The sequence below is a fragment of the Protopterus annectens genome, chromosome 14.part0 (assembly GCF_019279795.1).
Source record: "Protopterus annectens isolate FY-2018-M chromosome 14.part0, PAN1.0, whole genome shotgun sequence".
Classification (NCBI taxonomy): domain Eukaryota; kingdom Metazoa; phylum Chordata; order Ceratodontiformes; family Protopteridae; genus Protopterus; species Protopterus annectens.
The window spans coordinates 860,799,895-860,826,000 of record NC_056748.1 but is presented as its reverse complement, the minus strand read 5'-3'; the positions used below and the strand labels follow the sequence as shown (position 1 = coordinate 860,826,000).

At 40.0% G+C, this 26,106-nt stretch overlaps 1 protein-coding gene across 1 annotated transcript in view; it reads left to right on the top strand.

Moving 5' to 3' along the window:
- Positions 1-26,106, top strand: part of LOC122789302 (broad substrate specificity ATP-binding cassette transporter ABCG2-like) — a 707,388-nt gene that overhangs the window by 599,082 nt on the left and 82,200 nt on the right. Inside the window, exon 15 of the mRNA XM_044056623.1 lies at positions 5,900-5,952. Within this exon, the coding sequence (XP_043912558.1) occupies positions 5,900-5,952 (53 nt within the window). The remainder of the gene's footprint in view (positions 1-5,899; positions 5,953-26,106) is intronic.

The following is a 26,106-nucleotide window of genomic DNA, read 5'->3' as shown; positions in this document are numbered from 1 at the left end:
TGAAATTCCTCTTGCAGTGAATGGTTTAGGGGACAGTGAACTGGCCATCAACGAATTAACCAGTAATTTTAGGATGAATACTAGCATGAAGGCATTGAGTATGTGCTGTCATTTCACTGGGGTGTGTATTCAGACTGATCTTTGCAATAAACTTAGTAACTAACTATGAACTTCATTGTTTTGATTGCTGGCTAAACTCTATGCATCTGCTAAGCATAGTAATACAAACCACAGTTTGGTTATAACATGTGAAATAGAATGTTATGGTGACTTAGAATCACATGATCAGATCGTACTACCCTTGTGGGCCATTTTAAGCCTAGCCATTTACCTCCTGTGAGAATCAAACCCTGCACTTTGTGTCTGTAAGATAAACACTCTAACTATTATGCCAACCTCCCAAGCTCTTGAAACTGTAGCTCAAGCATAATAGCTGACGTCATCTGCTAATTATGCTACAGTTGTTGGTGTCACTTATGAATGAGGTTGAAGTGATTGGGCATTGTTTAGTAGGTGATCTACTATTGTGACCTTCCAAAGAAAGAACAAGATAGGTTTTACAAAGACTGTTAGTGTCCGATGTTCTTCATGTTTCACTGTTGCAGTCATCACCTGTGGGTTGTCCCTGCTGTGGTAGCCCTCGGCTGGCCTGAATACCAGAGTCAATATTTTTCTGCGTCGGCTGCTGTTGCTTGCTGACTGACGTCAGGTCAGCAGTGCTATAAAGGAAGGCAACTGATGCCATTACATCAGTCTTTCTTGCCATGGAGCCCATAACAGAAGCAGTTCACAAGTGTGCTGGTCAGTCGCTACCAGAGTTTGAATTACAGCTGTAAACGTCTAAATCTAAGTACCTCGTTGGGGATCCTTTTTTCTTTCACTGACCGATGTCCAAAAAAGTTAACAATTGTCTCGCCTGTGGAAAGCAAATACCCCATCGAGACTTCCATTAATACTATGTCACTTGTTTAGGCCCAGACCACGACATTCCCCCATTGCCAGTTCTGGAATGTCTTTAACACGAGAACCATTCATTGTACAGCTCTTATTGTAGCCAGGTAATTTCATCTTCCATCTTCGCATCCCGAAATGGTGTCCATCAGCCAACAATCCATAGACATTCTGAAAAAACATAAGGATAAAGATAGAGACAGACCACACAAGGCTAAACCTTCCAATGACTCTACCACTAAGAAGGTCGTCAGTTCTCCGGAATTCAGTGAGGTGTCTTCACATCCCCTGATGCCTGATTTGATACCTTCGCAGGCCTCTGTTGAGACCCTTTTGGAGTCCAGTATGCTGCAGAAAATTCTTCCTCTTCTGAGCCTTTGGTTGACTCTGCCTTGGTTGGGTCAGGAGCCCGACGCAGGTACCGGCTTCTGAGGAGGGTTTTAGCACTACCGAATCTAGACAAAAAATTGTTTTCTCCTCCGACTACCTTTTCTGTCAGACCGATGGATAGGCTTAGGCCTGGAAGCAAGGCCACACATAGGAAAACTACCTCTAGCCACCATTTTACTCCTGCTCCACCAATCAGGGGTAGTCAGGCCACAACTTCCAAAAGGAAAATAGACATTTCTCCTAAAACACTGACAGAACAGGATTCTGAGGAGTCTAATTATTCAGATTTTGAAGAGGAACAACAACCTCTGACTGCTTAGCTATCAGAGCACTCATCTGTCAGTTCCACGTGTTAAAATATCAACAACAAACTTTGGAACTCTTAAAACAAAAGATTTCAACCTTTCCTGACTGTGCCAATTCAAAAGAGTTAGCAGATTTACTGCACTCTACTTGTCAAGTGGCCAAACACTCATTACACTGTGGATATGATGCCCTAGAAGCCTCAAGCAGGGCAGCAGTGTCAGGATCTGTCATTAGGAGACATGCATGGTTGAAGAAACAACCTCTCCCTGATCATGTAAAATCTAAATTACTTGATGCACCCTTGGATAAGGACCGCTTCTTTGGAATAAAAGCAGAATAGGTGCTTAAAAAGATGGAAGACAAAGCAAAATCTATGCAAACAGTAAAAGATTTCCTTCAGGTACAACCTCCTAGGTTCAGCAGGAATTTTCCCTCAAAACACTGGTCCTTTCCTGCACCTAGCAGACAGGAACAAGGTAAGCCCTGCAAGGACATACCACCCAGACTCCTATCCCAGGGACAGCAGAGAACCAAACAGTAGACCACTTCTGCTCCAAAGGCAGGGAGTTCTAAGTCATCCCTCTATGGCAAAAACTCTCAATGACTCCCTCTCCCCTCGCCCTCTTTTCACTCACCAAAAACTAGGAGGAAGGCTCTCCCTCAGCAAAGAAAATTGGCTTTCTGTAACAAAGGACCAGTGGGTCTTAAAGATAATTTTTCAGGGATACAAATTCTCCTTCAACAAACTCCCAGTTCCAAGAGGGTACCCAGACTTACCCCCAAATCAGTGGGCAGAGGCATTGAAACAAGTCCAAACTCTCATATAGCAAGGGGCAGTAGAACCTGTCCCCTCAGATCAAACAGGCAAAGACTTTTATTCCGGACTATTCCTTGTTCCCAGAAAAGAGAGCACTTGGCACCCCATCCTGCATCTATCCATTCTGAACACCTTCCTAGCAGTCCCCAAATTCAAAATGTTAACTTTGCAGCAGCTACTGTCTATGCTGATAAAAAAATGCCTGGTTAGTTACCCTAGATCTAAAAGATGCCTACCTCCACATCCCCATAAGGGAATCCTGCAGGAAATTCCTTCACTTCAGAGCAGGCTCACAACACTTTCAGTTCTCTGTGCTACCCTTTGGCTTATCTACTGCTCCCAGAGTATTCACCAAATGCTTAGCCCTGTCCATAGCCTTTTGCAGACAGAAAAATATGCAGATTTACCCTTATCTAGACAACTGCCTCATTCAGGCAGATTGCAAAGAAAATCTCCTCAAGGACCTCCTCTTTGTCAAAACCCTCCTAACCTCCTTAGGGTACACCATCAAGAAGAAATCAAAGCAAACACCCTCCAGGAAGATCATTTTCTTGGGAGCACTGCTGGAAACAGAATCCCAAATGGCCATCCTGTCCCCAGAAAAACAGAGCTTCCTGCCTCTATATTTTACCCAGCTGGCTTCCAAAAGTCACCTCACTGTGAGGAAGTTCCTGCAAGTCTTGGGGTACATGGCATCTTGCATCCTTCTAATTCCTCTGGCCAGGCTTCACATGAGAAAACTTCAGTGGTACCTAAAGAACCTTTGGTGTCAGCACAGTCAAGCTCTAGAGACCTCACTCCCTCTGATCCCCTGTATAAGGCCCGGGTTTCTCTGGAGGTCAGGGGCCTGTGCCAAGAACAAGGGTCTTTCTTTCACCCTCTACCCAACTGGGCAGACCATTACCACCAACTCCTCAGACATAGCTCGGGGCACTCACCTAGAAGGCAGGTGCACCCAAGGTCATTGGGATGCCCAGCACCTTCCCTTACACATCAACCAGAAGGAAATGATGGCAGTACAAAAGGCTCGGACATCCTTCAAACCCCATCTCAAGCCAGGGGTTCTCCTTATCAAAACAGACAACATCACAGTAATGTGGTACATCAACAAATAGGGAGGGACCCACTCTTACCCTCTGTGCAGGCTAGCCATGAACCTCTGGCTGACAGCCTCTTCCATGGAATTACACCTAATAGCCTAGTACCTAGCAGGGATCAACAACACCCTGGCAGACCACTTAAGCAGAAACTTACTGGACCCCCACAAATGGCAGTTCCACAGAAAAATCTTTTTACAAATCACTCAGGCATGAGGGACTCCGGAGGTGGATCTCTTTGCTTCGCATCTCAACCATCAGCTGAAAACATTCTGTACCAGGGAGTATAACCACCTAGCATGAAAGGTGGGTGCATTGACCTTCCCCTGGTACACCCTCTTTGTACATGCATTCCCTTCTCTGCCTCTTATTCCCAAGTTACTGATCAAAATAAGGGAGGAGAGACCAAAGGCCATCCTCATTGCTCCAGATTGGCCCAGACAACATTGGTCCCCCTTACTGCGCAGCCTGACCTTACAGCTTCCCAGGCAGCTTCCCCTGATCTCAGATCTCTTAACTCAGGTGGGGGGGGGGATGCTGCACCTAGACTTGCAGACTCTCAAACTATCAGCATGGCTAATACTCTAAAGGCAAACAAGGGGCCTTTGTTAAGCAAACAGGTCCTAGACATTATCACAGCAGTCAGAAGGTCCAGCACCAGAAAATCTTACGCATGAAAATGGAAAAGATTCTGCTCCTGGAACCAAACCAGAGGGGGCAATGCTTCACAACCTTTCATCCCTCTTATCCTGGCCTACCTAGCAGAGCTACTTAATAGTGGCCTCTCCTTCTCCTCTATTAAAATCCACGCCTCAGCCATTTCAACTTATTTTGATACAGAACAGCCCCTGTTCTCCCAGCCCTTGATTAAACAATTCCTCAGAGGGGCTTCTAATATCAGACCTCCCAGAAGGCCACCCACTGCAGCCTGGGACCTGAATTATGTTTTGGAAAATCGAACCTTACCACTCTTCGAACCTGCTGCTTCAGCAGAATTAATATACCCCTCCTGGAAGACTGCTTTTCTCCTAGCTATTACATCAGCCAGAAGGGTTTCAGAACTTCAGGCACTGATGAACATTGAGCCCTTCATCATCTTCCATGCGGACAGGGTCTCCCTGAGGACTAATCCCTCCGTTATTCCCAAGGTGGTATCTAATGTAACTCTTAACCAGGCCATACATCTACCCACCTTCTTTCCTAATCCTCAAAACAAGGGGGAAAGAATTCTGCACTCATTAGACATGCACAGACAGCTCAGGTACTATCTGAACCATACAAAACCCTTTAGGAATACAGAATAACTACTTGTCAGCTTTGCCTCAGGGGCAGAGGGGAAGCCCATTTCCAAACAAACCATTTCCAAATGGATATCACACTGTATCCATTTCTGCTACAGATTGCATGGGAACCCCCCCCCCAAGTCTATTCGAACACATTCCACTAGGACAGCCTCCACTTCCACAGCATTCCTCAGAGGAGTTCCCACCAGGGACATCCTGGAAGCTGCTACCTGGACTTCTGTCTATACCTTCACCAAGCATTACTATCTACTTCTGTTTTCGAAGGCTAGGGCAGGGTTTGCCTCTGCAGTTCTGCAGGGCATTCTAACTCATTCCTAGGTCTCTTACTAATCCTACCACCCCTCTCCTCAGTTTTGGGAATCCTCCCACAGGTGATGACTGCAACAGTAAAACACGAAGAACATAGTACAGTTGTGCACACTTACCATAAATGTAGATGTTCGAGTGTATTCACTGTTGCAGTCCTGGTTTCCCACCCTCCTTTCCCCTTATATCTCCTTTCTTTAGGGAGACATAAGTTTCTAATGGTGGCTTTTAGCCACCAGGACCACTTTATCATATTTACTTGGGCCTCTTGACTGGTTAGGGCAAGAAAAACTGATGTAATGGCATTGGCTGCCTTCCTTTATAGCATTGATGACCTGACATCAGTAAAAGTAAGGGGATATGAAAAAAATATTTTGTTTAATGCATTTGCTTGTATTTTAAGATTGAGTACATGATTTGAAATTCTGTGTGCAGTCAGTCTCATTATGTACAAACTTTTATTAATGTGCTTTTGATGTGACCTCTGATATGTCAGGCAGCTGTAGTGGATGCTGAACTGGTAGTAGGAAGCCTTATACTTGAAATTCTCACCTTGGTATTGCCATTTGCAAATATGAGTTTCTTCATTTTCCCCCTCTTTGCAATTTTTCATTATATGTGAGGTAGATCACAGAGGTTTGCTTTCTGTTTTATGCATGTGTCAAACACTGAAACGCTGCTAAGCATTTAACATTTTTTGTTGTTGTTGTTCTTTTGTCTTCCTGCAGGCATTAACAGTGATCGAGCTGAAAGATCAGATATTTTACAGTAATGGCAGCCCGTAAGTTATGCTTTAATTAGTGCTTTAGGGACACAGCATATTAACAGATTATTTTGTTTTTCCATTAGCAACTGCATTCAATTTATACATAATTAAGATGAATCTACAGGAAGTCAAAGAAAGAACAATTAAACATTATTTTAATTGTGTGGTGTGAATGACTGCTTCACTTGAACAGAATAAAAAGTGTGACTTAAAAATAAATTCTTGTCATTTAATGCTTGCAAACTTTTATACCACTTGATTAATTTCCTTAACACAAATGACAGTAAAACAGTCTGAGAAGCGTGATAGTTGAGACACGACTTAAAAGCATTCTAGATCACTTCCCCAGGTGATTAATGATACACATTTAGGTGAAATGTGATTGACTGAATCCCTTTTGTAAACTGTTTTTGACCAAATAACTTGTGAATATGATTGGAAAGCCCCCAGTAACTACTCAATGGGTAGAAATCCTCCACCTCTTCCAAGTTTGAGAAGCACTGCAAGCTCTATCTAAATGTAAGTTTCTCTGACATTCTAGCTCATCTATGTAGATCATATCTCCTCTGGGTAGCTTTTCATTGACTTGACAGTATGGCAGAACAGATTTGGTCAGTCGTGTTGTATTTGATGAATCCTGCCATAATGTTGGTCATCATTGTTCCTGATTTCCAAGCAGTATCATTCCACCAGTCTTAGCCCATCTCTCTATTCTCCACCTGCCTTGTTACCATACGAATTACTTTATTAAGAATGTCATCCAGTCCGTTCTCTTTGTTCTTCATTTTGTGAAACTGCTTCATTATTCTTTATAGTCCATAAATATTGTCATTTACATTGTAAATCTGAGTCTGGCAGGTTGTAGGCTCCCCATCTGTCAAACAATATATACTTAGTCACCATTTATGTTATGGCTTTAACTGGTTGTTTTATTGTAAACTAAGACTGCAGCTAAGTGGTACAAACAACCTCTTACTTCTGTATTTCTAAGTACTTGTAAGCTCTGTTCATATGGTAAAGCATAACACACAACAGCAGTTTGCACATAACAGCACTGGAAACTTAAAACTGCTTTAATAGCTGTTAATACACTCTGCTGTCCCACAGAAAAATGTGTGGAAGAGTGAAGTGTCTAACAGCTTTTATAGCCATTTGTTTATCAGAATGACACGCAGACACCTTGCTTCTACCCCCTCTCTGTGTGACAAAACTTGTTTTATACCTTTCAAAGTTTTAATACGTTTTGTGCTCATACACCTTTGTTTCTGTTATTTCAGTAACTGGTTATAGATACATAGACTTTACAAGGCAACATCAGTCCATGCATTATAATCACCTTGTAAGTACCCGTCTTCACAGGTGAAGGGCAAAACAAGTCAGGCCTTGGATGAATTTACAGCTCCTTATCCAGTTGTCAAAGATCGTCTTGAAGAAATCAAGCGTGTGACTCGATTTTTTAAATGTAATAGAAGATTATATCAGAGACTGGTGAAGCAGAAAGTAATAAACCTGTCCTTTCAACAGCTGTGATCTCTTGATGGAGAGACAGGTCTTTAGTGTGAGTGTCTGTGGAGCCATTTGTTTTGTGGAGATGTCTGAGATCAAGGAGGGTTGGGTCCTTAACATCGCAAAATGCTAGAAATTAAGCAGCATGCAACACTTATAAGAGACCATGTGAGGCTAGAGCTTAAAGAATGTTTTCGTGACTGAGATTGTTTTGTCCAGTGATCTTTTTGTTGGGAACGTCTGGCTTCTTTCTACATGATATATTCAGAGGGATACAAACTAGAATATTTATGTTCTGTAGTTATTCTGTAACTGAACTGATAAGTGCAGAATAAAAAGGAATGATAACATATTTTGACCTACATATGATACATGATATTAATTGGACTAGAAAGGATTTCCTGATGCTGTTGCTACATTAGTCAAAGAATGTGTCAAAATCTACAATAACCATATCAATGTGGAGTGAGGTGCTGTCTGTACTTTTAGCTTCTGTTGATAGTTTTTTGCCAAAGGTGCTCTCTAGGTGAATTTATTGGCATCTATGTGTCAAACACATTATAATGGGGTTATGACCAGAAACCTAATCATAATTTTATGTATTCTCTTATTTGTGTATGTAGTTATTTATATTTGTCAAGTGCAAAATTTTTAACAGAACACTTTTTTAGAGAAGTCCATGTAGAAAACCTCTATAATCGATATTATATATAAAATATGCATTTTAGATCTGCAAATGTGCACTATTTTAAGAAAAAATGCAGATGCCCTGAAATACCCAGATTGCAATTCAGTTTTAACAAATGAAATAAAAATTAGAAATTCAAGAATGTAGGTAGAGGGACTCATTGATTAAGTTAGGAGAGACAAAACATGGCAGGAAATATTACTGCAGGTTCTAACATGGAAACGCATATAACAGAAATAGAATACAGTATTGAAATGAGAGAAAAGGACTTTTTCTGAGTGAAATCTTAGAGTAGTCAGATATAAGGTATTAAGGAAAGACTATTATGGGGTAAAGAGATGGCAACAGAGAACGTAATATTACCAGCACAATTTATATGGAGTATAAGCTGCAAGGGATCTCTCTTAGGGTCACAGCTGATGGATGGGGGTATAACACACTTTCATTGAAGTCATGATGGAGCATTTTGTTTTACTGATGCAAGATGGAGTAGACAGACCTTAGCGTAGATAGATTTAGCTAATGCAGAAATTTCAAAGCAAGAGGCACTGATGAAATCAAAAGATTTGTATATTGACAGATTTGACTATTCAGTTGTAGCACTGTTCAAATAAGGATAGCTGGTGAAAGTATTTTGTTAAAAGACAAGATGCAGTAAGCAAGATTTTTTGTTTGCCAAATACAAATGTATTATAACTTATCGACAAAATAACGCCATTTGCAAATGTAAGGAAAAATGTAAACAGTAGAAAATAAACACATAATTAGCAACTAATGCATTCAAATTCAGGCATAACAAATGGAGTACATATAGGCATACTGTGGCTGTTCCAAATTGAGCGCCTGTGAAACGCTAAGGGCAGCATGATGCTTGGTGATAAAGTTAGTCCAAGGAGTTCATATTTCTAGTGCAGCAACCTTCAAACTTCATTCTGGAGTGCTCAACTCCAAGGAGGAGGCCTCTTTCATCAGGTCTGTTAAGTTTGTAAAAGTAGGAACAATAGGAGTCTTCCAACTTTTAGTAATCCATTTCTTAACTACAAGTAACAATACAAAGCTCAAAGAGGGTAGAGACAATAGAGATGAAGTGGAGAAATCCAGCAAAAATATAGTCTTAGTAATTGTCACCATATTAGGCCATGCATGCATGCTCTCATATATTCTGAATAATCTTTTCAAGTCACAGAAGAAATCTTCCAAAATGTGTGTCCAGTCGCCCAGTAGTCCCAAAGTACATCTTAGACAAATGGGGCACAAGAAAACATTCTGTTTAGTTTAGTGGGCATCTAAAATACTTAAATTAGCATAGCCAGCCAAAGAACCAGAACTTGTGTGAACAGGTTGCTAGTAGGAACTAGGTCACATGACTCTTGTCAATAAGTAATGCCCAAGACTCTCTCCCACAGAAGTCTATTATTTCTCTAGCAAACCTTGGCTAAGGGTAATGAGAATATTGCAAGGAAATGGGCCTTCCCTTTTGTCATCGATAGGTGAGCACCTAAAGTCTGCAAGAAATGCAGTTTATCTGGTGACTCTGCCTATTTTGGTGTACCTGTACTTGGCCATCAGTTTTATACAGAATTTTCAGATGGTAAATTATATGAGAGTCTAAATTCATCCCAAGTCAAGAGAGAGACATCACTCTACATCTCTTCACAGAAATACAGATTGTTGCAGATTTTTAATTTATTGGTTACATCGGTTGCCCATACCCCTAAAAACTGAGGACTGCCAACTGGGAGTATGTATACTAGCCATCCAGTTGAGGAAGTCAGGTTAAAACCCTGTGAACTGTAGCAAACAAAGAACCCACATCTGTAGGCCAGGATCTCAACTGGGATACTTTTTTATATGACAGTTTATTAAATAACCCATCTGTCCCACCCAGTAGATCCAATGACATATTGTACCACACTGTCTGCTTGTCGGTCCTTATGAATTCCCCCAGATTTTCAGCTTGGCAACCATGACATATAATTAAATATCCAGCAAATTCAGGCCCCCTCACATAAAGAGGCAGGAAAAGTACTGACACAGTAGTTGTGTTTTTGTATATACGAGTATTGAAGAACATGGAAGGGAGTTCAACTTCAGTTTAGCCTTGAATCCCATATAAAGATTCTGAAGCGCTTTTATAAGTTTGGAAAAAAACATCTTAGCTAGAACCCCCCCCCCCTCCCCCAAAGAAACACCCATTTGATCCTATCATTGGCTTTCTTTGCTAGAAGGATGACCAATAACAAAGTACACCTGCCATTGGATGAATTTCTGGAAGCAAAAATGTTTTAATAAGGTTACTGAATGATGTTCTTTGTTGAAAAAAAAAACGTGATCTGAAAGAATCGTTAATGACATTATTAATGCCTCCATCGTATACCCACATCTAGTTATGGAAAAGTCATATGTAAAATTTTGAAAAGAAAGGGATTTTTTTTTTCAAAAAAAATCTAGCAGTCAGTCAAGAAATGTTAGAACAGGTCAAGTAAGTTTTTCTTTAGCTTTTTCAGTGACTTTCATAATATGAGCATCAAACTCTAGTGCTTTAAGGTAAGAGACTGCTATTAAACCAGTTCTATACAGTGACTTGGCTTTAAATAAAGAAGTCAGGGAGTTGCAATATCATTGATATGGGAAAAACATAGTTTGCTTTTAAAAAGCATTCAGTAAGAAACCAGCATCAGAATGCCATATCTGCATGTTATCAAAACTACAGTTTCTTCTACAAGATGATATGACATTCATTTGTGCAGATTTATCCAGTAGTAGCTTCTGGATAGTATGATAGTATTGCCCTGTATATTGCAGTAGTCACCACCAGCTATAATTTAATGAACATGCAACTTATTTCCTGCACACTCTCAGTAATGTTAACCATACATGTATAAATTATGTATGATTAATTATTAATAGTTTGTATTGCTAATTGTTGTATTTCTAAAAAATTATAAATGGTACATGTGTTGCATGTGCTTTGAATGTTTAAATTTGCGTCTTTAATTTCGTTTGTAATGTACCCTCTGTAAAATATTTATGCACTTGCACAGACCTTGCATCTGTATTCTTTATTATTGCCATATTAGTGTATGAGATTATAATGTTCAAGAATTTCAGTGGATCTTCACTGATTCATTAATTGCGCAAGACCTGTTACAGCTGGATCGTATGTATTCTGTGGAAATATAAGCTATCAACAGATGTCATATAACTGCGTCAGCTTCTTTTATTTAATGGTGAACATATTCCTTTAGCGTGTACTTGTCAACATGTTTGCCAGATACTGCTTTATTTAGTACATTAATTTACATCCATCATTAACAGAAAAGAACATGACATTGTTGAAAAGGTGTCCCATCTGAGATTGGTTCCTGACTTACATTTGTTTGCCAGGATAGTCCCTGGTACCCCTTGTCAATGAAATGGATAAAGCATATTTTGAAAATGGATTGATGATTGTATGAATGGATGGAGGGATGGAATATTATATTATGCTACAAAGTGATAAGGTCAGAAAAAGCAGTATGGTCATATCTGGTCTATGTTTTTGTTACCAGCTCCCTGTAATGAGCCACACCCATATCCTCCTAGCCTGCCAGTTATCATAAAAAAAAGTTGATGATTCTTCTGGTATTAGTCTGAAATTACTGCTGGCACCTGTTTTGTAGATGTCATCTTGTCCAGAGACTGTGGGACAATTCGTGTTGAAAGTAGACATTGGCCATTAGAGGGCACTAAAGGTGTAATAATACCATAAGTTGACGAAGGGCACTGTAAGGGAATACTCCATTTCACTGAGGCACTGTAACGATAGAGCTGCTTATATTGCTTTCCTAATTTTAGAAAATACATAAATGTAATGCAGTTTCAGACAGAATGTTTTCATTTGAAATGACATTTGCATTGAAACCCTACCTGTTCCACCTATCCGTGATGCTTTCTAAGAGAACTTTCTTTGTAATGACTTGAAGTTTATGGGCTCTTGTATACATTCTTTATGCCAATCTCATCCTTGCCTGTCCTTTCTTTTTGAAATGTATTCTACCACACTGTTCCTACATTAAATTATGTCCCTATGTCACATTCCCTTTTTTCCTTCTTTCCTCCACGATAAAAAAGTTTCACTTCACAAATCGTTCTTTGTATCTCTCACATTTCAGCCCCTTATTTGCCAAGTAACCTTTCAGATGACTGTCTCAAATAACATGTATATCATTCTCTGTAAGAATATTGTAACTGTACACTGTTACCTTATTAGCTTCGGCCTCAACTTTCTCAGTATGAGCCAGATGGTTCATTTCTGAAGTCAGTGTTACACTATTGTACTTTGTTTTTCTGTACGTGAGGGGGACTCTACGTAGCTGGTTATTTTTCCTCTGGGTTTGCTAGACCCCAGGTGAAGTACCCTGAAGTGTTTTTTTTTTCTTTTTGCATTACATTTCAGTTCCCATTTTTGTCCTTACTGTTCCAAGTCTTTTAACATGCCGTTGTTTGCTTATGCTCCATCTCATGTCTTAGTCTCGGCTACAGACAGGTTAACAATGTTCACAATGTCCCTTCATATCTGACATGAGGATATGGAAAAGCACTGGGCCTAGGACCAGCTTATATCAGACTCCATGACTCATCTCTTATTTGGAAGGGTTCCCATTTATCCAGTGTCAGTCAACTAATAGGTAGACACTGAAAACTTGAATGACTATGGGCTCTATTCCCACACCAGGTGCTTACATTAATTTTCTATTACTGTCACTGCAATACAACACAAGGGGAGTGCTACACATCTGAGTGTGCCATCCTTCAGCAGAGACATTAAACAGAGCCACTATCTGCTTAAGCCAGTGACACTGTAATGACCTTTCTCAGTTGATGTAAGTAGCACCAGACACCACTCTGGCAAGACTATTCCTGGCACGTAGTTTATACTGGGGATCCTCTTAAGAGTCCCCAGACATGTGTTCTTCCTGGGGTCTCTGTACATAAAGTATAGAAAGAGTTTACTTTTTTGGGTGTACTGCCTGGGAGTCTTGCCACTTTCAGTGGTCTCCGAAACCGTGGCTATTTATTAGGTCACAATGCAGAACAAAATGGTAGCCCTCTGTTAGCCATGCATGTTACTGCTGTTGGTATGTGATGCGCATTGTTAGCATTATCATGGGCAGTGCCACCACTGCATAGTTTGAAAATAATTGGTGTGGCACAGGATTGTGGACAGTTACTTTTAAAGTGTACACAAGCATTACTGTTCATACATATGTCACTATTTCTCCTCTACGCCACCTGTATAGGATATAACACTGCAGTCATTTTTCTCGTGTTCCTGCTGGGGTCATTAACCTATTCATACATTCTCACTGTGTTTCATAGGTGTTAATGTGACTTATGAAGTTGATTGAACCTTGTAACATGGCAGAGGTGAACTGCTCAATGAGAGAGAAGTGTGATTCAGAAATATTCATTTGAAATAGTCTCATTATCATAATGGCCACAGTAAGAATCTTTAAATTACATGACAAAAATAGCCACTATCATTGCTGCTATGCTCATCTCACTGCAGAAGATTACATAAGAGCAACCCATGCAGCTCATATTCCTAAGGAAACACTGAAAGTCTGCAAACTCTACCAGCATACAGAGAGGTATGTAAATGGGAACTGATATTTTCACTTTTGGTGTACTGCACATGCTTTTATTTTGTGTTGTGTGAAGAACTGCGTGAAGGTTTGATGATGTGGGGAGTAAGCTAATAGATGCATAAAACAACAACAATAGTGCATACACTGTGTGTGGAGATGGTAAACAGGGTTAGGATTTAATGCCATGGCAGGAAAAGTGGAAGTGATGTTCTCTGGCAAATTGCCTACAGAACAGTAAGGTTTGTTTCATTTTGCACTGTGCTGAAGACATAGGCCAAGGCATAGGAAATGGACTGTACGTGTTCCTTTCAGTGTTAATATGCAAGTCATAGGAAGTATCCTATTTAGTGCCTCACATATGTTGTAGAATATGCTAAGGCTTCTATCATGGAGGGTTATATCTGTCAAATGGGTAGAATACTGGATGAGTTTGGTACATGCATTCGGGTTACGTCTGTCAAATGGGTAGAATACTGTGGGAGTCCTGTACATGCAGTCAGGTTACATCTGTCAAATGGGTAGAATACTGGGTGAGTCCTGTGCATGCAGTCGGGTTACATCTGTCAAATGGGTAGAACACTGGACGAGTCCTGTACATGCAGTCGGGTTACATCTGTCAAATGGGTAGAACACTGGATGAGTCCTGTGCATGCAGTCGGGTTACATCTATCAAATGGGTAGAATACTGGGGGAGTCCTGTGCATGCAGTCGGGTTACATCTGTCAAATGGGTAGAAAACTGTGGGAGTCCTGTACATGCAGTCGGGTTTCATCTGGTAGAATACTGGACGAGTCCTGTACATGCAGTCTTGTCTGTTGAGACTACTGATGCATTAGCTGCAAAGTGTGATACTGTGGGGTGAGTTTGGGATGAGGGCCCACCTACGCAGTCCAGAAACATGCATGGAGTGGACAGTGTATTCCACATTCCTCTATGGCATGACTGTGTGAGCAGTGTGTCCATACACCTTTTACAATTATCCACTCTTATGGACTAAAAATATGAGAAGGAGTATGAGGGAAAAAGCAGTCAGAGGTAGTTGGGAAGCCTAAAGTCATACTGAATAAGATTTCTGGTGTGCTGTTAATCCACCTTGGTTTTGCAGCAAATACACCTATCTTACCAACTTCAGGGAACATTGTAGGAGAGCTTGCACAATGACCTTTGTAGCACTTTTGGCCATCCTGTTCTTACAGCTGCACCACTTCCACGCAATAGAGGGATGTACTGTACATGAATAATAGTAGTAGATTGTATTCACTTCCTGTGGGATCTTCTGTCATAGGCCCAAGTCCTGGCCTGCACACACATTGCTCTCAGGGGACCTGTAACAACCGTGTATGTTGTGTGGCTGGACACCATGTACTTGACAAGCATAGTTTGTCACTGGCAGGAAGATTGTCTAACACTGGCAGTGAAATCCTAGACTGGGCCTGTAGCACTTCCATTGTTTTGAGAATTAGTGCATGCATTTCATCACACAGGTGACCCTCCACATTTACACAGAGAAAGTATGTTTGCCACTGTGGCTCATGGACTGAATGAAAACATGACCTGTCCAAGATTTAGCTGTGTATCTGTAAGATTTACATCTCAGTGTAATTTGACCTCCCCAGCCCATGTCACTGCAGCACCCAGAAGTAAGGCATCTTACCTCAACCACACGGATGGTACCTAAACACATGAGTAGCGGTCATCTTATATGCCACATAACAGGGGTATTTCTAATGCTGGGCAGTTTAGTGTTACTAAGCAGAGGTATAACATGTGTGAACTGTCTCGAGCCTAAAGGTCCATTTCTTTGAAGTACCAGGTTGTTATGCCTGAAGGTAACCATCAACAAAAGAGTAAGTTCTCCCAGGCAGAGAATAATGTCCTGCTTCAGGCCCTCTGTGAACATGGCTGGTAGATGCTGTGGCACAAGAGAACTCACCAGACCTTCTATGTGCTTGCTTGGTAGGACCTCATAAGGAGATCATTGCTCTCAGTGGCCAAAATAGGATATATTAGCAGGACCATAGAATGATCACCAACTTGATGGCATAAGCACAAGAGCAGAAGGACACAGGTGGGGATCTGTTGACAGAGTTACCACTGACAGACACAGAAGTTCCTGGTATATCTGTCTGGGTGTCCAGACAGTTTAGGAATCCATGACAGAGTACTGTAATTGAGTCAGATTGCAAGAGAGACCTTAAATATCCATTGGTGATGCCCACGCTGAGTATGTCTGAATATGTGGTACTATCCACTGTGGTCATCTAATTCAGAGTCATTCAGCTAGCAAGCATAGCTTATTTGTTGTCACAAGAACATTGGGCTTAAAAATGCATATTTACTTCATAGCACTAGTTATATTTATGATTATTTTCTCTGGGCTGAAGGTGTTAGTGAAGGTGTCGTTATTAAATTCAGTAAAGCTTATGTATTTTCACAAGGCTGAAGGTGTTAGTGAAGGTTTCGTTATTAAATTGGGTAAAGCTTGTGTTTTCACAAGTGCTGTTTTATCAGGTCTGTTCACTAGAGATATAAGCGAATCTGATGTTGGGGAACTCTGGGCCTGATGATGACTGCAGCCAAATCCCAGCACAATCTGATGTCACTATGTCAGTGATAGACTGAGGTAATGTGATAACCACATTCCATCTCCCTTCCACTGACACAGCACCTATGTCTGTGCAAACCACCCATTTGATTCATAGGTGTATACTAGGGTAATGAGCACTGGGGCATTTTTAAGCTTAGCTATGCATCCAAAATCTCTGATAAGTTCTGGGACCCTTGATAAGTGTAAGCAGGGGCTTGGGAGATTAACTATTTACAGGCTGCCTGTGTTCATTAGAGACATAGGTGCCAAACCAGGGATGAACTTCCTGTTCACCACCCAGTTGCCCAAGTTGCACATGAATTGGGTTAGGAAGGAACTTTGCTTCACATGACTGGGGGAGCTTGTACCAAAGAAGGGATAGTTTCTAGGATTTATACCTGTATTTCCAGCAGGTCCTATTTATATCACAGGGAAGATTTAAGAATGCCAGATACAGTAAAAAATGACCTCCTTGGACCTAGATGCCGTACCTTTATAAGTTGCAGAACATAGAATAATTTCCTCACTACTGTAGGCACATGATGGTCAAAGGCTAGATTACTGTCTACATGTGTCTTCAGATCCCCAATTACTGGGTCGACTCTTAGTGGTGTGTTGTCAATATGATAGTTACCAGGGGTGTATGACTTCCCTAAGGATACTGTTATGTATTTCTTGACATTTAGTTTTATTGCATGGCTCTTACACAAGTTATTTGTCTGTCAGCCTTTTCTGGAGAACATTAGTGTCAGTGGGAGAGTCTGTGACTGCTCCTAACTTGTACATATCTGCAAATTTGATCAGCCAGAGGCTCTTGATGTTGGCCTTGACAGCAGAGAAGTAGATGCCAAAAAGAAGCTGTTCCAGGACCGATCCCTGAGGGATTCCACTTATGACTGGTCTCTTTGTAGAGTTGGACTCCACATTCTAACTTCCTGGGTGCTGACTGTTTGCCAACTGACTAAACACCTAACTTCTTGAGTTTGATAACAATGGGGTATTGTCTCAGATTCCTTGGCCAGGTCAAGGTAGACAGTGTGAAATATTTTGCCCTTGTCCATTGCTTTGGTGATCTCAGAGAAATCCACCAGGTTGACTAGGCATGACCTGCCTTTGATGAAACCAAACTGGATTAGGTCCAGTATCTGGAGGTTTCCTTTGTTGTTGCTGATCATTTCCATGATACTTTTTTCCTTGGCGTTGCTTATGAGACTTAGGTGTCTCTAGTTTCTGGGGTCTGTAGATGGTCCACCTTTGTACAGAGGGATGAATGTTGCTGTTCTTCATTCTTGAAACATGAAGCCTGTTTGGAGGCTATGGTTAAATACTGATTCCAGACGGCCTAATAAGTCATGTTTCATGCTTTTTAGAAGACAGCCTGGGATAACATCTGCACCCACTGATGCAGTGTTCTCCTTCAAGAGACCATTGAGGACCTGTTCCCTAGTGATAGTAGGGGGAGTTACATGTAATGGCATTTCTTGAGGGGAGGCTGAGGGGGAGAGAGGGATACAGTTATAGCTGAATTTGTCTGCCATTAGCTTTGCTATATCTTCTGGCTCACTATAGATGGCTCCATTAACAATGAGTAGTGCAGACAAGTGTACATTGCATTAGGGGTTGTAGACATAACTAAAGAATGCCTTGTGATTGTCCTTGGCATGGAAGGCCAAACTTACCTCAGATTTGGCTTTGGTAGACTTTATTTGTCCTCCGAGTTATTTGTTTGGCTTGATTAGAGTGCTTTTATTCTGCTGGGTGCTACACTTCCTAATTTTTGCCATGATTTTCTTCTTTCTGTTATACAGCCTGTTCATGTTGCAATTTCACCAAGGTTGCTTGTTTTTTGAGTTCATTCTGTACTTATCCCTGACTGGTACAGCTGCCTGTCTGCAGCTATTAACATGCTTGTAAAAGGTTTCTGTGAACAGTTCTGCATAGGCGATAGTGTTCTTAGGGTTTGGGGGTTTGAAATTTTGCAAGGTTATCACTTAATAGTAGGAAGTTAGCCTTAGAGTAGTTTCTGAACATTCCAGGGTTAGCTGGGATTTCATGTTTTATTTTTACTTCAAAGGAGACAATTTTGTGATTTGACCTTCCCAGAGAGGACTTTACACTATGGGGGTGTGCAACGCTCTCCTATATTACTGAGGACCTGGTCCAGTATGTTTGGATCCCTGGTCGGCATATTGACTATCTGGTCTTGGGAGTTAGTGTTTACAAAATCCAGAAATCTCTGTGTCTGCACATTTGCTGTTGTGTATGATTGCCAGTTAGTAGTGCAGTAATTAGTCACCCATGAATGTGGTATTGGGTTGGATGGTGACTGTTTCCAGTAATCTTAAATACTTGTTATGGGTTTCCTGGGTTATACAGGGGGACCTACAGTTTACAAGGAAGTGGTATGGGATACTGTGATTTGAACCTGGGGAAGCTCGAGTGCATAATCTGTTTGAACAGCCATGAGGCATATTTATTTTTGATGTAAACAGTGACGCCTCCACCTTTAGTCCCTGCCTGTGTAGTCTCCTTATTCTTCTTTCGGATTTTCCCAGTTAGGGGTCGCCACAGTGGAACAACAGTCCGCAGAATGATTGGCGATGGAGCTTTACTGTGTCGAGTTGCCAGCCTGGCACCCAACCTTCCACACACGCATGCACACTCACACCTAGGGCCAATTTAGAGTGTCCAATCCAGTGTCTTTGGGATGTGGGATGAAACTGGAGCACCCAGAGGAAACCCACGTGACTTCAGGGAAGACATGCAGAGTCCACACAGAAGGCACCCTAGCCAAGAATTGAACTGGACTAAATGTGTGGAAAGCATTATAGCTTTGCCCTGCCAGGATATTGTCCACGGCTTCAAACCATGTTCTCAGTGACTGCATATATATATATATATATATATATATATATATATCAGCATTCTGTAGGGTGAGGGGAACTTGTACAGAGTGAAGTTTCTTCTGTAGATTCCTAGCATTAACCAGTAACACCTTTAGATGTTCTTGGTTTTGATTTGCTATGTCAGAAGTATTTTTAGTTTGGCATTGCCTAAAAAAGGCACTATAGAGAAGACAACGTTTTAGGTAATATTTGAAATCCTAGAGGGGAGAGATGCAGATCATCTCTAGCAAAGCAGCATGGTCTGTCAGTCTTTTCCTTTCATGCTGACAAGTAATGCATCCCGTTAGAATGACATTATTAACTAAGCCGATTATTAAAGTCAGTCATCTTCTGTTTGTATTCTCCTTGGAGATGGTAGAATGCGGCTCAACGGTAGGCTCTCATAACAGTCTGGAGCACATATTCTGAAAGCTCCATGATGTCTGTCTTCATATAGTCTAGGAAGATACGTCTCAGGTCATTTGCACCCACATGGATTATGACTGAAGCGTGCTTGTACTTGGGGGTTCAATGACATGAGGATGTGTGTAATGTGGCAGATCCTGGCCCCTAATAAGCAACTGACTTTGTCTTTCTTCTTACTCAGCCTGTTGAGAAGGACATCAGCGTGTATTGCAATGGAGTCTTGAATGACCAGAATGTTGGATTGTGTGGTGGCTTTTCTTATGGGTTTAGAAGTAGAGGTTCCATGGGATTTGGCTGTATGTGTTGATGGTGCATTTTTGAAAGAGTGCATTCAAGGCTACTGAGGACATTTGTTATGTATACTTCATCTAGAAGGTCTTTTGGGGTTTAGGAAGATTACATTTAAGTGCCTAAGCATATGTGAGTCTATGTGTCTTCTTCGTACTATGTGTGATGGATTCGGTGTGTATTACTGACAACCTGATTGACATTAGGAGTGCTTTTATGTAAGAGCTTTGCCTTAAGTGACATTGTGAAAATACATCACTCACATACCTTACCAGTTTGTTTGAGAATTAGCTAGTTTCAGTAAACATAAGACAATTTCTGCATTGCCTTGGAATGCCCATATTCACTAAGATGGTAATGTAGGTAGTGGGAAAGTTTATATCCATGGCAGCAGGCCTTTTTTTGATTAGATGGTTGCGCTAAGATATAATTTAAAGTCAGGGGTATCTGTATTGCAACTGTGGGGGTAGAGCTTGTGTCTGAAAACTAGTTGCCTTGTATATAACTAGATATTGGTGAAATTTCAAGGGTGTTCTTTCAGGAAAATGTCAACTCAAAGTGCCTGTGTCTGTATAGGGCACTGCTAAACACTTGAGGGGAAGCTGCTAAAGTAGACCCTGATGATTTATGGATGATGTATTAAGGGAGGTATTCTTTAGTTAGGTTAGACAGTAGGTAATCAAGCAGAACTTAATGAATATAAAAACAATTAGCTATGTCAAGAATGATGAGTTGTGGGGATTCACCTAATTCATGCTGCTGGAATACAATGCCTCTTTGCATCTTTTGTCAGCAGAGGGAAACACTAACACCAGTCTCAAGATGAGCAGCAGGCCACAGGCTCTTTGATCACCAGTCTTGTCCGAGATGATGCAGAAGTCTATAGGCATATTTTAGCTCTTTCCTGGTAGATGCCTTGAATAGCAGCCGGACCAATCTTCATCAGAGACAGTTAGGAATCAATGACCTGTGTTCCTTCTCTCACCAGGAGCAAAATAGAAGCACAAAATCCAAGCTACACCTATGAAGTAGTTGTCAGACTTTCTGGTTATCAACAGTCTCCAGAAAAGGATGTCTCTGTGCTCCTTTTCTCATCAAGGACAAAACAGAAACACTAATCTGAAGATAACTACTAAGCGGCAGAATGTAGGTTCTCCAACATTTGGTGGTCTTGGACCAGATGTTTCAGATTTTAAAGGTACAATGTAAAAAAATGGGTTAATATCCTAAGAGTTGCAGTGTGCACTAAGGAGTTAGATATAAAAGAGGGGGTAATTTACAATTTAGCACTCTAAGGGGAGACCCACTGATTTTAAAAGAGCAAGATAGATTGGATGTGAGCGGGCACTTAGTATTCTGGCTCCATGGAATAGAGTGAGAGGGCTCCATGGACTAGAGTGAGAGGGCCAATACATTTAAATAGCCGAAGGGGAAATGATGTCACAAAATGATCATTTTGTGCTTATTGATAATAGCCAATGAAAGAGAAGAAGGAAGGGAATCCGTGATCAAATTAACATAATGGGAGTGAAATTAGAGCGACAGTTGAGTTTAAAAACATAACAGGCCTAGAGTGGGAGGGTGAGGAAAATGTAATTTCTGTGGGAATCACAGGAGACACCACTCTGGACTCTTTAATAGTTTAAATATGCAATAGAAAACAATACAGTTAAGACACAGTATAATGAAAATATACCAGAATGTACAAAATACAAGATGGCAATAAAGCAATACAACTTACAAGAAAGTATAAGAAAAGCAAACTAACCCTTCTCTCACTTCAGTCTATAACAGAATTTGAGTGACCTTTCCAGTAAAGCCTTGAAATGTTTTATTTTACCCCTTAAGTACAAGGTTTAGTTCCTAGCTCCTCCCCCAGTTCACAGGTAATTAATCTTAACTGACCTGTTCTAATTTCTGTGAGACCTTCAAGAGAGACAGCACCAGTCTCTTTCCTAGTTTAAATATTCAGTAGAAAGCAGAGTACAGTTTAGACATAGTGTAATGAAAAGACACGACAATAAACAAAATAGAAGAAAACAATAATGTAGTACAGATTACAAGAGAGCAATATAAGAAAAATAAATTAATCTTTCCCTCACACAGTCTGTGAGAGTCTGCGTGAGCTTTTCCAGTAAAGCCAATTGATCCAGCATGGTATGCAAGGACAGGATGAAGCCAACACATCAACTCAGGGAGCAGCCTTATTTCTGTTGGTGGAGTCACATTTGGTTGATATTAGCTCCACTGAGGCTATGGAGGACCTCAGGGATTGACATTACTAGTGACTAAGCATGCCATGGGTATTTCCCTTCAATGAACTGAGTCAGTATGGGCAGTGGTCAGCATTTGTGCACCATCATGGTACAAGGACAGACCGAAACCAATGTAGCCATAGTGAGCTGGTCAGACTAGTACATGGTCAGTGTGATGACTTGCAGAAATTCCTGGGCTAGATATGTACTGCAACATAAGGAGTCTGTATACGGCAGGTGCCTCTATGTGGATATACATCAGAGTCCGAGTTAGGGGTCACCACAGCGGAACTCCGGTCCGTTAATGATTGGCAGTAGATTTTTTACGTACCGAGTTGCCAGCTCTGACGCACAACCTTCAACGAAGGTACGCCCATTCACGCACGTCTCCACACCGAAGACGTTCTAACTGAGAATCGAACCGAACAGAGTCCTACTGTGAGGCGACAACGCTACTGCAGCACCTATATATATATATATATATATATATATATATATATATATATATTATTTATATATATATATATATATATATATATATATATATATATATATATATATATATAATTTATATATAAATAGATAAAATATATATATATATATATATATATATATATATATATATATATATATATATATTATATATATATATATTTGTATATATATATATATATATATATATATATATATATATATATATATATATATATATATATATATAGATATGTATATAAATATATATATATATATATATATATATATATATATATATATATATATATATATATATATATATATAGATATGTATATAATTATATATATATATATATATATATATATATATATATATATATGGGTCTACTTCATTTGACTAAAAATTAAATTACTAGAACCACTTCACTGAAAGCCCACTTCACTGAGAACTCATTTGACTGAAACTCATTTAATTGAAAGTTATATATGGCCTTTCCCCAAGCCAAAAAGACAAACAACATATAATTATTTAACGACATCTCCTCTTCACTTCCCACTGCTGGAGTAGTTCAATATGTTGATGACACCACCATAATATGTGCTGCCTCCAGCATAGAGGAACTATACACCCTCACCCAATTCAACTTTACTCTTGCAGAATCTTGGTTTACTAAAATACAATTTCTTCTGAATCCAAAGAAAACCAAACTAATCCTATTCACCCCTGGCAGATCATCCAATTCAAACTATAGCCTCACAATAAACTCAAAAAATAATATTCAAATCACACCAACCAACCTCACCAAACTACTAGGAGTAGAGATTGATAATCACCTAAAATTTGATATCCATATAGTACAAACCATCAAAAAGGTAAACCAAAAACTGTCTCTCCTCTATAGAAATAAAAAGTTCATGATTAATCAGACCAAAGCCACTATTGCAAGAAGCCACCTCCTCTCCATCCTTCTTTACTCTTCCCCTATCTTAACTAACCTTCACCAGACTGAACTTCACAAAATGGAATCATGCTACAACAAAATTGCCAAATTTGCGACAAACTCCTCAAATAGATCCCATCACTGTCTTTCCCTAATGCAACTCAAGTGGCTGGAACTTCCTCAGCTACTAAGACTTAAGCCACAGTTGCACATAAACTCTACTACTACCCTGAAAAAAACACCTGCCCTCCAACAGCTAATCCAGCCCTACACCACCACTAGAGTCCTGAGATCTAGCAACCAAAATCTCATTCAAGTAACTAACACTACTTCTAGCACCCATTTCAAACACCTCTTGAAATCCTATTATTCTAATAATTGGCTCTGCTCTTGCTACACACCGGGGTAGCAATAACTATGCTCAGTTGCAAGAATTCTACTACACTATAAAATTTCTCTTACTTAGCTCTACTGATATCCTTGCATATTCATCCAAACATATCACCAATCTAACAGCAGAAAACAAACCAACACTGGTACTGTCCTGTACTATATTCCTTACCTGATAAATGCTCTAATCTGTATCTAAGAATAATATAATACCTAACAGAGTTCCTCTTACCCTCATCCTCTACCTATGCGTATATTTAGTTATGCCACTATGGGCATTTATTTACTTCTCAATTATACTAAAGCATAAATGTATTGTAACTGTAAATTTATTAATGTTTTTGTGAATGTGAAGGGATAAAAAAAAAAATGTTATTAATGTTTTTGTGAATGTGAAGTGAACAAAAAATTGTAGGGGAGGGGGTTAATCTCTCATCGCCTGTTCTAATTGTACATTCTACTATAGTTATCACATGCCATGTAATGTTCCTCTGTCCTACTTTAAATTTCATTGATTGCTTTGTATTGTATTAATCTATTATTGTAACATGGAGCTTTTCTCCCTGGGCCTCCGCTGAAAATGGACCTGTGTCCAGTCGGACCCTCCCGGTTAACAAAAATAAAATAAATTTATATATATATATATATATATATATATATATATATATATATGTGTGTGTGTGTGTGTGTGTGTACACATGCACACACATATGGGTCTACTTCGTAACATTGAAATTTCATAACATTGAATTTCATAACACTGGGACCATAACATTGAAAATTCTAAACACTGAAAACCCAAAACATTGAAAACTCAGAACATTGAAAGTGTGCTTCATAACATTGAAAACTACATTGCACAAGAAAATTATATCACCTCCACCTACAACACCATCTAACAAACACACTTTCTACTACATTTCAGCAGGGGGGCAAGCCCCCCTGCACTCTCCCCGTAAATTAAATATGCCAACTCCAAGATCGCACTACAGTGGAAAAAAGTTAATTTCCTAATCTCAGTGTATGGTACTGAGGTTAGGAAATTAACTTTTTTCCACTGTAGTGCGATCTTGGCTTGCCCAATTGCAGAAACGTAGTAGAAAGTGTGTTTGTTAGATAAGTGATGTTATTTACATATGCATTGTAGTTCTCAGTGTTATGAAGCACACTTTCAATGTTTTGGGTTTTCGGTGTTTTGGGATTGAGATGTTTTGGTTTCAGTGTTATGAAATTCAGCATTATGAAATTTCTATGTTATGAAGTAGACCCGTGTGTGTGTGTGTGTGTGTGTGTGTGTGTGTGTGTGTGTGTGTGTGTGTGTACATATAGGGCTACAAAATCCTGAAAGTTCAAAATACTGAAGCTCATAATACTGAAAACACACAGGATACCAACAGTTACTATATTTCAGCACAAGTACATACAGAAACATATTACCCTTCAACTATAAGCAGGGGGTAAGCCCCCCCTGCACCCACCATGTGGGGCCTGCACCCCACACACCCCCTGTTACTTAAATATGTCAACTCCGAGATTGCACTTCACTACACTAAGTGCAGTCTCAGAGTTGATATATTCAAATAGCAGGGGGTGTGCGGGGCATGACCTCCAGCATGGGGGGTGCAGGGGTCTTGCCCCCCTGCTTATACTTGGAGAAGAGTAATATTGCTTATCTTTTATTTGTTTCTGTATGTACTTGTGCTAGATTTTGGGCTTCAGGATTTTGGGCTTTCAGGATTTTGTAGCCCCCTGGGAAAAAAGTTTTTTTTTTACTTGCATGGTCCGAGGTTCACTCTTGAACATTGTACATATTTATTTATTTATTGACATTTGATTAGTGGGAAAGTTTGACTGGGTAGATGCCCAATTTTAGTGGAGGCCCAGTAAGAAGAGCTCCAATGTATTACAGAAATATTTTAATAACTATAATTTTATAGTCCTCAAAAATAATACAAAAAACATCTGCAGCTTAAATAATTATAGCAAATTAGACATAATGTGAAAACAATGTTTAAGAATTAATACAATTTACATGACATTGATTTAATATTTAGAGAAATGTTGGCCAGTTAAGAGAAATTAAAGGTAAGTTAGTACAA